A 15200-nucleotide genomic window follows, 5' to 3' on the forward strand; every position below is an offset into this window, starting at 1 on the left:
AGCACAGTGTGTTCTTATCACCTTCGATACGACAGCCCAAAATGCTCAAAACTCACAAAATGCTTGACTTTACTCCTTTTAGTTCACAATTTGAAATCATCATGAAACAATGCCAAAAAAACCCACAACAATCATAAATTAGAAAAAAACACAGCACCACAAACATCAACCAGAGCTAAAAATGTATACATGTGCATGTCTGTGCATGTTAATTGTCTCTTCCAGTGTTCATATATGGCATTTAGAGGATCACTCCAACAGCGATAAACATCCTGATAATAGTCCACTCCAAAGCCCATTAGACTTCCAGATAGGTCCAGAATACTGTAGCATCACACGCTGGTGTAATCCTCCAGGCTGAGCAGCAAAATATCTTTATTCAAAAGATCTGATTAGAAACCTCCAGTTGGGGTAGATGCCTGTTTTTCCACCCGTTCACCATTGACTTTAGACATCCTGGCAAGCAAGTCACGTAGATCAGCCTCATCATTGAAGGGGTTGTCCTTATATTCCTTCTGTAGCCATTCTCTGAACTACAGGAAAAAGAAAACAGCGTTGTCCTTTGATGACTGAATGTAAAGAATTTGACAAAATGCTAAATACTGATTTTCTCTAGACAGCTATATACATGTCTATTCAGTATTGATATATTCCACACTCTCTCATGCTCAATCTTATCCTCACTCAATTCCTAGGACTGACCTGATCAGCTTGAGTAGCCTCAAACTCTTGGAGCTGGCGCTGAAAGCCCAGGTTGGGGCCAGCACAGGGCCGGACCACCCTCACCGCAGCCAGCGCCTCCTGCCAGCCCAGTCTTGTCACCGTCATGATGTAAGCCACCACTAGGGTGACACTGCGGGACACACCTGCCAAACTGTAAGAAGAGAGGGATGGACAAATGGAATGATGCATGAAATTAATATACTATATATATATATATATATATAATAATATATATATTAATGATTAGCATCATTTTTTCTGAATTTCTGATTAATAAAGTATGCATTATTATTATAATTATAATTATTATTATTATTATTATTATTATTATTATTATTATTATTATTATTATTATTATATCCTGGTTTCAGAAACACCCTTATTATTATATCTTATTTTGTACAATTATTCTCTTGTGAAGCACTTTGTGACTTTGTAAGAGAGGCTATATTAAACTTTTATTATTATTATTATTATTATTATTATTATTATTATTATTATCCCAAGTTTCGAGAAACCTAAATAGTGTGCGTCAGAAACAAGGATACTGTGACATGTAAACATTTCCTAAATGTGTAAAACCAGATTTAAAAAAAACCAGGTAGGTGACACAGGCAATACCATCCAGACTGCAAACAGTGACAGATAGACAGGTAGAATAAGGGCACTGAGGTGTAGAAAGTGATAAATACACACCTTACACACTACATATCGAATGAAATTCAATAAGTCAATACGTATAGTAGAGAAACATGTGGCAGTGCAGATCTTATAAATAGCCTCTTGTTCCCCTGTATTTCTGAGAAGACCTTCTGTCTAACCAAATACAACTTTCCTTTGTGAACATATGGTCAGCTACCCCACTACACAAACACTATGTTGTCAGATTTGCTACTGTACTCAGTTTTGGGAAGTTCAAGAATAGACTTTTGCTTATCATTTAATCCCCTCTGTGCAGCAGTTACACATGAGTTCACTTGGTTTACTTGGTTGATCTCAGTTTATCTTCCAGCTCTAGATAAACTGCACGTTTATATTCAACACGTCTATGATTGTATTATAAAAAAGATGGAGGAACGCTATCTAGTTCAGCATCTCTTGTTTTTGTGAGCGAACCTTGATTCCAGCTTTGAGGTAAAGACACAACAAGCAGTCTTGCTCTCACCAGTGAACGAGGCAGCCTTCTCCTTTGAGGCGGGACTCGTGCATGAACATTATACTTTGTTTAAAGTGCTGAGTCCTGTGGAGCACAAAAATATTTGTTATAATAGGCCACATTAAACTATTATGAAAACACAGTAAGAACTGCTGTCAGAGCTGTGCTGATATTTTGTCCTCACTGACACCTTAGAGCTCCTGCATCCATCTAAAGGTGGATTGGTTGTGTACACATGAGGGGTTTTTTGTACATGCCGTGTGTATGTTTTTTGCAGCTGACTTCATACCTTTTGTTTCTTATCCTGGACAGATCAAGATGGGGGTGTGTTCATGGCATGATTGAGAGAGTTGGTGTCTTATTTCGCATAACAGGTTTCAAACACCTCACAGTCTGAACCTAAGAGGTATGAGGCAACTGGGCCAGTAAGGGTGACAAGGGTATTAGCGCGTGCGCGTGCGTGTGTGTGTGTGTGTGTGTGTGTGTGTGTGTGTGTGTGTGTGTGTGTGTGTGCCCGTGTGCAAGTGTATGTGTGTGTTTGTGTGTATAAATGGGGGAGGTATAAATAGCACCAACCATAGTGCTAAAACTGCAGAACTGAGCTGCAAGACTTCCTTCCTGCTAAAAGACCGCCTGATATGTGAATTTGGCCTTAGAAGATTTGTGTTTGAATGTGTCTAAACCAGGGTGTCCCTTGTTGATATATGCACCGCCCTTGACTTTCTTGATTTGTCTTCCCCAGTTTCCCACTTAAAAACAACTGTGTTTGTGCATGCTGTGTGCTCATTCATGTAAAAAGAAAAACATGCACCAAGAGCTGAATCCAGCCGTGTTACTGTGATCTACTCAGAGAATAAGTTCACAGTTAAATAATGAGCTTGTGAAAGCATATCATTTACATGTTAGCTTGAAGAAAATAAACCTCAGACGCCCACACCTCTCTCTCTCTCTCTCTCTCTCTCTCTCTCTCTCTCTCTACTTACAGGTTTTGTGTGGGCAGGTCAGCTGCTGAAATGCAGAGATAGGTCATCTCCTGAGGGACAAAGTATTACTAGTTACCTGTCAGCAGTCACTTGCTCTGATGCATTTAACGCAAATCGATAAACCAGCAGGTGATAAACAACCCTGGACATCAACGCTCTTAAGGTGTGTTGCTGATGGTGAACAAAGGCTGTGCAACTGTATGTGGAACAATGGAGGCAATTTTAAGCAGATTTGTAGTCACATGTGCATGCCCCTTTTTTTTATAAATTACAAAACTGAGAACAGAAGCTGCTGTTGTACTTGCAGCTATTAGAGAGACTTTACATCAAAATCAATAACCTAGAAAACAAATAAATAATAAAATAGTGATATTAATTACATTATGAATCAACACTGCACAGTCCACACTGGCTGAAGCAAGAACAACCACCTACTCTAAAACCCACGCAGGCACACATCTCAGCACACTGACCGAACCAACTGTTGTTGACTGGCATTTTTCATGATACTCCAACTATCACATAAATATGAAACTCGCCTGTTTATTGTCTACTCACTCACTCGGGACTGACAATCGTTTGCTCAAGAGGCAGCATGGCACCTCTTCCAGACCGACCTGACAGGCCGGTTTATGGACTGTGTGAGAGCTCTAATTATGTGCACTGTCTTAATACAACAAGAGGGGGCTCAGCCAATCAGATCTGTTCTTTCTCATTTGCTTAATCGTTCTGCTTAAAAGATTAATGAGACATTTAAGATGTGCACTTGGGGCAAATATGTTAACAAGGATTTGGAGAGCTTCTCACCTGGAGGATGGGAGCTGCACTGTCATGAATGGACAGGATGTGTGTGATGTTGTTTCTGGCTAACTGTTCTCGGTCTCTTGCATCTGACACAAACAAATAACACCAGAAACAATGGGCATGTCCTGTCATATGCAAAAACCAGATCAAAAATAATAATAATAATAATAATAATAAAAAAAAACACTTAGACAAACCTTTGAAATTCCCCAAGTACAAGTCAGGCAGGACCTATAAGGACAGAGATATTGGAAACTGAAACAGCTGCCTCAAATGACATATCATGTGACTACAATAATTAACAAACTAACAGGTAAAACAATCCCCATGTTATCCTAAATATTCATAGTTTGACCACTTAGGCTAAGTTAAATTATTTTGAAGACACGTCTTCTCTTATTGAATCATGGCAAACTAATGAGCGTAACTCTTTTTTGATAAATCTCAAAGACTCTACTGAAGATGATAGAAATTTAATTTAATTAAAACACCGAGGACAACTCGTGTGTGTGTGTGTGTGTGTGTGTGTGTGTGTGTGTGTGTGTGTGTGTGTGTGTGTGTGTGTGTGTGTGTGTGTGTGTGCAACGCTAGTCGGGTGTAACAGATGAGAATCCTACCTTATTGATGCCATTCCCCATACTGAAAGATCCCGTCTAAAAAATAAAAGTGAAAAGAAATGCCACGCAGTGTTTCCTCGTTGTTTAAAAATGCTTATCCAGCGGCTTGACGCATTCCCAATCCCGCTGTGGGGTGCAAATGGAGCAGCTCCGCGTCCGAGCAAGCCGAGAACTGCTTCCCAAGCTCCCCGCGATGAATCTTGGGTGTTGTAGTTTGATGATATACGGAGAGCGGCGTTTAGGGATAACACACGTGTGGTCTAAATCCAATCCTGGATTCTTTTTGTTAGATATGATGACAATATTAATAGCCTGCCCCCAAGGCCCGATGACAGCAAATACTAAACCTTAAAATAAACTTTTAAAATACAACAGACTGTTACATACCAGAGCCAAATTAGCCAACACCCCCTGTGGAAATAGGTTATTGTGGGAATACAAGCCACCATAAAGTTAAATAGAATATAAACTCATTGTGAAAAAGAATGGGGGCTTTCACTTTCAAACTTTCGAGATTTTGAAGAAATTACCAACCTTCATGGTCTTTCAAAAAAAGTCAGATGTCAACTTTCTGTCCATGTAAGATTGTCTTTGTGTTAAACTACATTAGATTAGCCTATCAGTATTCATTACACTATAGATGACAATCAGCCTATGTGAGATAGCATGCTAAAATTGGGCATGGTTTGAAGAAATATACTAATGACATATTTTAAGATGCTCCGAAGATGGGTTTCAGAGATGGCCATTGCCTCATTGTTGAATAGCAAATAACTTGTATGCACACTGTTAGTAATTAAGTTGGTTAATTTGTGTTTTCCAGCTATAGCCTGGAGAGAGAGTGACTATGGGCTTTTGCTGCAGATATGCAATTCCTTGTTCAGGACACTAATCTCAAATTTCACACCAGAGGAAGAGACAAACTAAGTGATTTACTTAAGCAACAATATTTGAGAGTAGTTTTCCCCCTTTACCCCAATTTCCGATGCTGATGCATGGTGCTGAATGAGGAAAGGATGTGCACCAAGAATCACCCATTAACACGGGATGGTGAGGTTTGGTCACACTGGCCACACACAGGGTCTCTTCCTTCCCGATACCTTGGATAGTCACCATTGCCACCATCAGAGCATCATTTGTGACTTGACACCATTGGAAATGGTTTTCCAGACACCATCCTTAATACCTGAGGGACCTACCAAACACCATGGGAAGAGTCATTTGTCAGCACCACAGAAAGATACATCCGGAAAACTGCCTCCATTGAGAAGCTTGTCAAACCTCAGGGAAAGAAACAGACAATGGTGCCGCCAATGAAAATGTCCACCTGAACATGACTTTCCCCTGGGGAGTCTTTCAAACCATGAGGAGACAGCATATGAGAGAGGGAGCTTTAAATTACCCTCTCCTGGGAAAATAAACAATACTAAAGAACATTGGATCATCCATCTCTCCTGAGACGTAGCAGGCAATCCAGGACCTTCGATCGGTGGCAGCAGGCCAATAATGTTCACCTGTGCCCGTTCTGATGGACCCTGCTGGTTGACTACTTAAGAGTCAGGCATGAACAGTAAACTAGTAAGATGCCTGCATGGGGCAGGCATTAAGAAGCCAATCGACAGTATAGAAAACTGGTGTTATTACAAAGAGAGAAAGAAAGGCACCTGTCAGTTATTTACTGATTATCATTGTGTTAATAACAACAACAGGAAGAACAGCTACCCACTGTCCTACATTCACAGCACATTTACACTGCAGGCGCCAGTTGGTTTAACTTCCTGGTGATCTGTTGTTGTTCTATATGGGGCAGTGTGTGACCACCAGACTACAGCTTGAATGGGAGGAGGTGTGTGTCTACTACACAGAGTGCTGCCTCACATGGCATAAATGGCCTCTTGTACCATGGCTGGAGCTGGAAAACATAGAGCTGGTTATTAGTCCACTTCATGCAGATACCCCTCTTCCTCCATGACAATACTCCTGTTACTCTGGCCTCAATTAGTCTAAAAACAGCCATTGTCTTATAGTTGAATACCTGAAATAACTCGTGCTGTTAGTAATAAAGTTGGTGGAGTGCATGGAAATTTCATTTGTGACTGATGGACCTATAATTTGCCAAAAATATTTGTAAACAACTAATAATGCATCTTTAATGAAAATGGATCCATGCCACTTGATCCAGGTCATAAATCATTCATCGAACAAATTTAATTGTGGATGGAAAGTAGTTTTCGTGCAATCGATGGCGTTTTATTCATAGATTTGTCTGTTTAGTATCTGCAACACTAACAGTGCTCAAAACACTGCAATTAGTCACAGTTGGAATGTTTTTCAAATAACCTGTAGATTACCATCAATACATGTAAAACATTTTAACCAGAAAACCGAGACAGTACAAGACAGGTAAATTATGATACTGCTTTGTTGTGGCTTTAGTGTGCAAAGAAGGAATTTGTAGTGTGGGTGTTCACAGATAGGCTGCCCAAACTGTGCCTAGATGTCATACTTCACCCACGCTGTCAGAGGCTGCAATTCAGGTGGTTTCCCACTCTAGTTTCACATAAATTATTGTTTTATCAATGAACTTGTTATTATTATTTTTTTATTATTATTATTAGGCTAGAGCATTATTCAAGCTGTGCTGCTTTAATTAATAATGATGTGAAATTGTACTTCCAATATATTATTTATCTTCCTCATTCTTTTTGGTTCTGTAAAAGCTTTGTTCAGATGACAGATGCTGTTTGTCTAGAGGTAAAGACGAGTAGAACAGTGTATCAATATGCACATCAAATCTCAAATTGAAAAGCTAAAATTCTACTAGACAATGCAAGGTTGTTTAGTCTGCGATAATTTAATTCACCAGTAGGTGGCGACAATGCTACACGACAAGATTTACAATGGTCCTGTTTCAGAGGAACGTCTGTCTCATAAACTCATTTAAAATGAACAAAGTTAGAAATAAAACAACTTCATATCGTATCCTGCATTTGTGTTTTGTTATGGAATATGTTTTTATAGACTTTTTCTGACACAAACATCTGATGTTGCTAGTCGTCCTGATCTGTTATCGACTTGTGAGGCTGTTTGTAGTTTTTAATGTCTCCTGCCAGGTTTCGCTTTTGAACGAGGAAGTACCCTAGCGTTACTTGGATTGTACAGCACTATCTTAAGTAAGCTAACCGTTTTACTCCGGTGTTTGTGATATTGATAGCGAATGGGGTGTATAATGTTGTTTGTCGGGTGAAGAGTTTGGTTAACGTAACGAGGGCTAGCTAAATTTGTCTTGTTGCCGAAACTTTCGTTAACGTTGACATTAACATTAGGCGTTAGCTTACATCTTCAGTCTTGTCAAAGTGTTTTAAACGTATTCACGGTTGAGTCGCCGCTCCAGTCATCCAGTTTGTCTAATCGGCATATTTGCATTTGCTGTATTTCACAACATACAAGTTTTAGCCACTTTGTTATGAGTTTTTTTCCCTGAATTGTTGTGCTTTATTGTGACTTTTATCCAGGGATGGCCACCGCGCCACAGTCACTTCATATGAGATCGACTGATCTCATCAAAAAAGAGGCCCTGGACTACGGAGGATTTGGAGAAGTTTACCTGTGCTACCATGTAACCCTCGGTCAAGTGGTGTTGAAGACCATGTATACAGGCCCTATTCGCACTGAGTAAGTTCTGTTTGTATCTACTGGATGGAGTCTGCTGGGTATTCCCCTTCACTTATGGTAACTTGAATCATGTGCCCCAGCGGGCAGGATACTTGAGGCAGGCTCTCCACACAACTCAGTGAGACTAACATTAACTGATATAGTTTTGACAGCATGTTATATTATGTGATATTGATGGAAGAATGTTGCCTGTGTAAAATACTTTGCAAGCCTAGTCTTGGTGGGTGGCTTAGTGGGTGTTATAATACTAATTGGTTTCATAGCAGTATTATGTGTGCTATGAAAAAGCTTTGCTAAGAACTTCCTATTTTAGACGGACAAGAGAGACACATAGACTGTATATAGAGGAGAGACATGAGTTCATTTGAAATGCGGATGTAGGTCCAACATTCGGTTTTTTTCCATGGATATATGTTTATTTTATTTTTTTCAGATAACATGCTTCGATTACAACTTATCTGTGGACGCACCTTCTTACATTTACAACCCTTCTCCTTTGAAAAAAAAATCCTATTTTTATTGCAGCATGTGATTTCAGTTTCTTATTTCCTATATATCCTGCAAGGGATGCACCTAAATCTCTGGTGTACCGATACCTAATACTGATCCAATACAAGTGCTCTTTTTTCCGGAATTTAAAATCTGTACATCACTGTGTGGAAGTCATTTGAATTATTTGTATGTAGGATAACATTTAGGCATTGATTTCTGTGGCACTAAAATTTGGGTTAGTTGCACAGCTTGTTTGAATGAGTGTAACTTATGGCAGAAACACTGAATTTTATGACATTGATGCAGACACTGTATTTAATATGGATCATATCATGACTGATATCTGATTCGTAAAAAAAAAACAAAAAAAAAACAAGTAGTATTATCATCGGTGCATCCCTTAGACTCAAAATGATGCTATTCCACTTGTCTGGCAAATATTCAGTTCTCACTATTGTTTTCTATACTTTCCAGGGAGAATAAAAAGTCACTGCTGGAGGAGGGAAACATCATGGCAAGCCTGAACCATGAACGGGTGGTCAAGTTGCTGGGTGTGATCATGGAAGATAGAGACTGCTCACTAGTTATGGAACTCCTCCCCAGAGGCAACCTGTCGGTCATGCTAGAGACGGTCAGCTGGTTTAATAACTGTAGTCATATTGAAAAGGGAAAGATTCAGAATTAATGTCTGTAACTCCAGTAGTTCCACTAGATTTTATCCATAGTTTGCTGCCGTAAATAACTCATGGTATTTTTACACGAATGAAAGTACTAATACACTAAATCTTTCCCAGGTCCCTGTGCCAATATCCATCAAGGGCAGAATCATCTTAGAGATTATGGAAGGGATGGTGTATCTCACAGAGAAAAATGTCATACACAAGGACATCAAGCCAGAAAACATTTTAGTGGACAAGGATTTTCACATCAAGGTATATTACATACATATACACACCACGGCCCATGACACATCTCTGATTCTGACAGCAAGCATTGGCATTGCAATCCAAGTATTTTTTTCCCTCTTTGTCTTCTAGATTGCAGACCTTGGCCTGGCAACCTGTCAGACATGGAGCAAACTCACAAAGGAGGAGTCTCGCAGGAAGAGTTGTTTAGGTCGATCAGCAGGGGTGAGAGGTGCCGGCACACTGAGCTACATGGCCCCTGAGCACCTGGAGAGTATACATACACCCTCTACTGAGAAATCTGACGTCTACAGCTTTGCGATTGTGGTTTGGGTCATCCTCACAAGGAAAGAGCCATATGCAAGTGAGTTGCATGCTCAAGTCCCAATAACAAGAGACATGTTCCCCATGAATAATTACATGGTGATACACTGTTTTAGATTCATAACTCCTAACTACATTAGGTAAACGTAATGCAGACAACCATATGTCATTTCTCTGTCCAGATGCAAGAAGTGAAGAACAAATCAGCCAGTGTGTCCGAAACGGCGACCGACCTGCAGAGAACCTTATTCCAGACAACACGCCTGTAGAGATAATTCAGCTCATGAAGAGATGCTGGGATCACAAACCGCTGCAACGGCCAACATTTAAAGGTGTGTGTGTGTGTGTGTGTGTGTGTGTGTGTGTGTGTGTGTGTGTGTGTGTGTGTGTGTGTGTGTGTGTGTGTGTGTGTGTGTGTGTGTGTGTGTGTGTGTGTGTGTGTAACATATATAGCATAAAGTCAAATGTGATCAGAAACAAAGCAGTTTTTTTATAGACATTTTATTTAATGTCTCTTAGTTACTCAGCAGCTAATATGCACATTTAAGATACACATATGATCTTGTTGTAACATTGTTATAATATTGCTGCTGTTGAGTGAAAAGAATATTTAAAATGGTCCTTTAGATTTGAAATATACAAGAAGTTGTTAACATTTTCTAATGCTAGGAACATTTTCAGCAGGGTTTTGCTTTTCCCTCAGCTGTTCTTGAGTTTGTGTCACTATGTTGTACAGGCATACAGTATGTAAAGTTGAATTTCAACCTAAGTCATTTGACCCCTTCAGTTTATTATGTGGCTCTTCTTCTCATCCTCTCCCTCCCTATTCCTTTTCTTGCAGAGGGCTACGACTTCTTCTTTCCTATTTACATGGTAACGCTTGAACCACACATAGAGGAAGATTTACTTGATCTGAGGGTAAATATATTTTCTTTTTGAATTGAATGTGGTAACACTAAGAAGTAGATTTGAAGTTAAAGTAAATCTGATGAAAGCCGATGAAAGTATTTAAATTCTTGATTCTCTGTGTGATTTTTTTTTTTTTTTTTTTTCTTTTTTTTTTTTTAATGCAGAAATTATATGAAGGCCCAGATGACCTTGTCGAGAAGATTAAATCTTTATCACTCTCCCAGGATTTTTTTTCGGCAGGTGAGCACTGTCGGTAATCCTGGCTTAAATATACTGTACACACTCTAATGTCCACCTTTGCAGGCTGTATTACTAAAAGCTCAGAAAGCTAGAGAAATTGTTGAAAAGGATTGAGTAGCTTTATTGCTTTAACTTCTCTCCTTACCTTGCAGATTGCCCAGCTCCTTTGGTGAGTTCAGACAGAAGTGTACCTGTGCCAGTTGAAGCCAGTATTGAGGACATGCATGACATCCAATATGAGCCACCTCTGGAGTCTGTTCAGACAGACGCCAAGGCAGCCAGGCCCCCTTCAGCTTTGGAGGAGAAACTGGGTCGGGAGCTTCAGTACCACAAACATGGTAGCTATAACTGTGAGCCTGAAGTTGCCAACTTCTACCATCCCATCAACTTAAATCCTTTCCTGCATAACCACTTCAGCCCTTCAGATCACGCTATCAGGCAACCAGAACAAGACAGACCCTCTAATGCATCCTCTGTCCATTCCTGGACAAAAGCTGAACCGGTGCAGCCCACCAGCCAGGAAGAGGCTTGGTGTCGCCCTACTGCTGGTCTCTATGACTCCATGAACTCTTCCACACCTAGTCCATCCCACTTGCCAATGTCTTCCAGCAGCCCTTCTCTATCACAATTTAACCAGCAACATCCCCATTCCCACTATGACCGCCAGCAGTCCTGGCCAGCTTACCCAGTGTCTGATACATCTGCTCCTGATATCAGTCCTGGGCGTCTCCTGACCTCTTCCAAGAACTGCTTAAAGCAAGATCCAGGTACATGCAAACATGTTCTTTTTTTTTGATGCAGCATTTCTTCATTAAATTCTACATCTAGTTGCCCGAGGTGTTCACAGCTGCTTCTGTTACCTTTGGCTGACGTGTTGGAGAGACTGTGGTTATGTGTTCTTGCTTTGTGCTTGTTCCAGGATCTCTTTACATTCAAAATGCCAGCGGGATCCAGATTGGGAACAGCAACATGATGAGTATCAGAAGTTACGATTCCTCCAACAGTTCTCTACTTTCTAACGCCTTAGCTAACTCTCCCATCGAAGAAGGCATTCTGAAATATGGTAAACCATAAACATTTCTTTCATAACAGCTGTGATAGTTTGTCTGTACACTTTTTGTTGTTGCTCAGTTGCACTCATTATTAGGGCTGCAACTAACAATCTCTTATATTATTGATTCATCTGCAGATTTTGTTTTTGTTTATTTATTTTTGCTGTAAAATGTCAAAAGAAAGTGAAAAATGCAGCCCAAAACATAAGGGAATCCAGTTTGCTATTTGCCAGTTTGAGACAGAGAGAAGCATCAAATCCTCACATTGGGGTAGCATCAGAGAATGGAAAAATTACCAAAACAAATAAAGTTGAAAATAGTTGCAAATTATTTTTGTCCATCAACTAATCGATTAAGTAAATAGTAAATAATGCAGTACGCAGTTTTGGGTGGCAGGTCAGACGAGCAGTGCAGACACAACAAATAGTCCATGACAACAATATTTTCTACTACAGGAATCAGAGTTAAACTCCAAACAATTTCTCATTAGAGTTGCCCTAATAGATTTATCTTTTCTGTCATTCAGAGGATCATGCTGTGACCGAGGAGCACCTTGATCTGCTGAGTGACAACATCGGAGGCAAATGGAAGCGTTGTGCGCGGCGACTAGGTCTGACCAGTGTGGAAATAGAGACCATTGAGCACGACTGTTTCCGGGATGGCCTTCCAGAGATGGTGCACCAGATGCTGGATCGTTGGAAAATGAAGGAGGGAAGTATTGGCTGCACAATTGGGAAGCTTTGTCGTGCTCTGAAAGGCAACATAAAGGTAGATGTCATCCAGAAAATATTGGACGCCTGCAGTTCTTCATCTCAGATCTGATAAACGTTCTACCTCATTCCCTCTAAGTGACTTTCTGCCTATGATGGGGGAAAAAATACTGTTTGCAGCATTTAAAGGTTCCCTTTTAACCAAAAAGCATATTCATTTTGGTTTTATTTGCGACGGGTTTGAAATATAGTCTTTGTCGGTGCCGAATACGATTGAAGGTAGAATGTTGTTTGTGTTGCTCAAAGCTTTGAAAATGAGATATGGAAGAAACCTCAACAGCTCAACCCAATTGTATCTTTCCAGGAAATGTATCTTTGTTACTCATAAGAACCACAGAGCTCACTGACTGACTTTTTCTACCAAACATCTTATGAGCAGTAGAGACGAACACGGTCAGGGTTCAGGTTTTTCTAATCTAGAAGTTCAAAATCATTGTTTATTTTTTTTATTTACTATAAAGTAATAATGACCTAAATGATTGGTCTTTCTTATTCATGTGTCAGATGATATATTGTAGTTGGAAGTCAAAGCAAGAAGTGTTACAAAAGTAATATTCTTAATACAAACTTTGTCAAGTATGTTTTTCAGAAATAGTTCTCAGCATGATTGTGGGATGGGAAAGCCATTGAGTTTGTGCACGGTTGCTGTAGCTTTAACTGAATAATGAATTTCTTTAAACTGATGATCTGCTGTACTGTATCAAGTGTTTTGGAATACAAGATAGGTTTCTCACCATTTAAACGTCTTGGATGTGTTCATGTCTTGTTTCATTACAAAATTAATTGTCACTTTCTGTACTGGGTCTCAGTCGCGATGTAGTTTTCACTACACAAAAGACTCAAAAAACACAAAAAACTACATCACCCTGTTCTCTTCCAAACCTGGATCTAAATTTATTTTAAAGCCATTTTGATTTTTTTGAATAAACTGTGTGTACATAAGTCTAAAATTTCAAAATAAGTGTATTTCATGTATTTCATAAATTGCACTTCACACCTTGAGCTAAAATTGTTTCTAGTTTAGTGTTTCATTGGTTATCTCCTGCAACTAGTTGGATATCAATATAATAAAAAGATATACACGGCTGAGATTAGACACCAACTATATCCAGAATATAGCTGTATCCCAATTCCAGACTACATCCTAAATCTAAGATAGTGTTGAGAATGAAGTAAAAAAAAAAAAAAAAAAAAAAGACAAAATATAATATACCCATAAGTGTTTGACTTTTGACTTTGCTCTTGATGGACACTATTCCCCCACAATGCAACACACAAAGAAATGGAAAGGTTCACACAGCTGGAGAGAAAACTAACATCATGTGAACACTCCAGAAAACATTAACCAAATATACCTGTACACAATGATAACATTAAATCCCCAAATTAGACTCTAGGCAGCTCTGCATATACTAACTAAGACGATACTCTGAAAACAGGCAATTTCTTACATGGCAGTATATTGTATAATGTGGATATTTGTTCCTGAGCATTAGAGTTTAAACAGCTGTTGTGTTTGTCTAGATTATCCGCTTTTACTCCTCTGAACACACCTGACAGGGAGACTGATTTTCCCTTTTGTCATTGAAAAGACTGTTAAACCCACATGTATTGGTTTACAGATGTGATGATAGTATGCCTTTGCAAATCAAACAGCCACTGATGTTCCATTTCACCTGGTGACTTTAATAATCTCTTCACTAAACACAAGAATATTAATCCTTCCATGCCATGATAAGGTCTTGGGATACAAATGTGAACAGGCTTTCTAGTTTCTTAACGGTAATTACATCTATTGTCTATCAGATTCAGGGATGCTGTTAAAATGGCACCCTGTTGATTGATAGATAAAATTGATTTAAGTACCTTTATTATAATCATGCCTTGCAACTAAGAAATTTGTAAAACCACAGTAGTCTAATTAAAATAGATGAAATAGCAGTAGGCATATTGGATAAGCAGATATGAGGGTAACAATTCTGTGACTGGTAGAGAACCTGAAACAGTAGTTGGAGTTGTCAATGATTTGGTCCTGATTAATTGCCTTAATCCAATTCCAGTCATGTTTACTGGACACAATGGATTTACACACAACAATTACAGACAACATGAACTTAATAGTCTTTCTCCACTAAACAATGTATCTACAGCTGCATATTTGGGTTGTGTCAATTGTTTGTTTCATGTGTCTTTCTTCCATTTTCCTCTATTGTAATGACATCAATATATACAATATCCTAAAGAAATATACATTTTTCATGAATAACACATAATTCTGGTCGATAGACAAAATTGTGCAATGGTATTATGCAGTATAGTACATAGATAATTGATCAAGCACCATACACTATATACCTGCAGTTGTCAAGTGTAAACTACTCGGGCTGGCATAGTAAAAGTCAGTGTTAACAGCTTTTGAAATTAGATGGCTCTCAGTTCATATGTACACATGTTGCTGTAATAATTAACCAGAAGAGAGTCCTGACCATGGAAATCACCAAAGGCATGTTATACCCCTTTCACAAAAAAGCCATGATCCAGGATAAAACC

The 15200-nt window shown here is 39.2% G+C and overlaps 2 protein-coding genes across 3 annotated transcripts; one reads left to right on the plus strand and one right to left on the minus strand.

Moving 5' to 3' along the window:
- Window positions 1–63: 63 nt before the first annotated feature.
- dusp22b (dual specificity phosphatase 22b) lies at window positions 64–4540 on the minus strand. The gene is made up of 7 exons (XM_031294149.2): window positions 4284–4540; window positions 3864–3897; window positions 3670–3752; window positions 2863–2912; window positions 1889–1963; window positions 703–874; window positions 64–533 (listed from the first exon to the last, which is right to left on the minus strand). Exons 1-7 carry the CDS (start codon window positions 4302–4304, stop codon window positions 393–395), a joined length of 576 nt encoding a protein of 191 aa, XP_031150009.1. The 5' UTR covers window positions 4305–4540; the 3' UTR covers window positions 64–392.
- Window positions 4541–7230: 2690 nt separating this feature from the next.
- On the plus strand, window positions 7231–14805 carry ripk1l (receptor (TNFRSF)-interacting serine-threonine kinase 1, like). Of its 2 annotated transcripts, none has more exons than XM_031294142.2 (11): window positions 7231–7456; window positions 7799–7958; window positions 8925–9081; window positions 9245–9382; window positions 9488–9719; window positions 9820–10011; window positions 10521–10597; window positions 10753–10828; window positions 10981–11595; window positions 11748–11891; window positions 12407–14805. In XM_031294142.2, the coding sequence occupies exons 2-11, from the start codon at window positions 7801–7803 to the stop codon at window positions 12700–12702; spliced, it is 2085 nt and encodes a 694-aa protein (XP_031150002.1). In that variant the 5' UTR covers window positions 7231–7456; window positions 7799–7800; the 3' UTR covers window positions 12703–14805. The 2 variants fall into 2 exon arrangements, with proteins under 2 accessions (XP_031150002.1, XP_031150003.1); XM_031294143.2 differs by having other exon boundaries at window positions 9862–10011.
- Window positions 14806–15200: the final 395 nt, after the last annotated feature.

This window comes from Sander lucioperca, chromosome 9 (genome assembly GCF_008315115.2).
Source record: "Sander lucioperca isolate FBNREF2018 chromosome 9, SLUC_FBN_1.2, whole genome shotgun sequence".
Taxonomy (NCBI): Eukaryota; Metazoa; Chordata; class Actinopteri; order Perciformes; family Percidae; genus Sander; species Sander lucioperca.

Excerpts from the sequence above, each read along its gene's own strand:
- dusp22b (XM_031294149.2), bottom strand. The coding sequence starts at position 4,304 with ATGGGGAATGGCATCAATAAG. Across the intron at positions 3,753-3,863 it reads GTACTTGGGGAATTTCAAAG|ATGCAAGAGACCGAGAACAG; the intron begins GTTTGTCTAAGT and ends TGTTTGTGTCAG. Across the intron at positions 2,913-3,669 it reads GTGCAGCTCCCATCCTCCAG|GAGATGACCTATCTCTGCAT; the intron begins GTGAGAAGCTCT and ends TTTGTCCCTCAG.
- ripk1l (XM_031294142.2), top strand. The coding sequence starts at position 7,801 with ATGGCCACCGCGCCACAGTCACTTCATATGAGATCGACTGATCTCATC. Across the intron at positions 9,082-9,244 it reads TGTCGGTCATGCTAGAGACG|GTCCCTGTGCCAATATCCAT; the intron begins GTCAGCTGGTTT and ends AATCTTTCCCAG. Across the intron at positions 10,012-10,520 it reads GCAACGGCCAACATTTAAAG|AGGGCTACGACTTCTTCTTT; the intron begins GTGTGTGTGTGT and ends CTTTTCTTGCAG.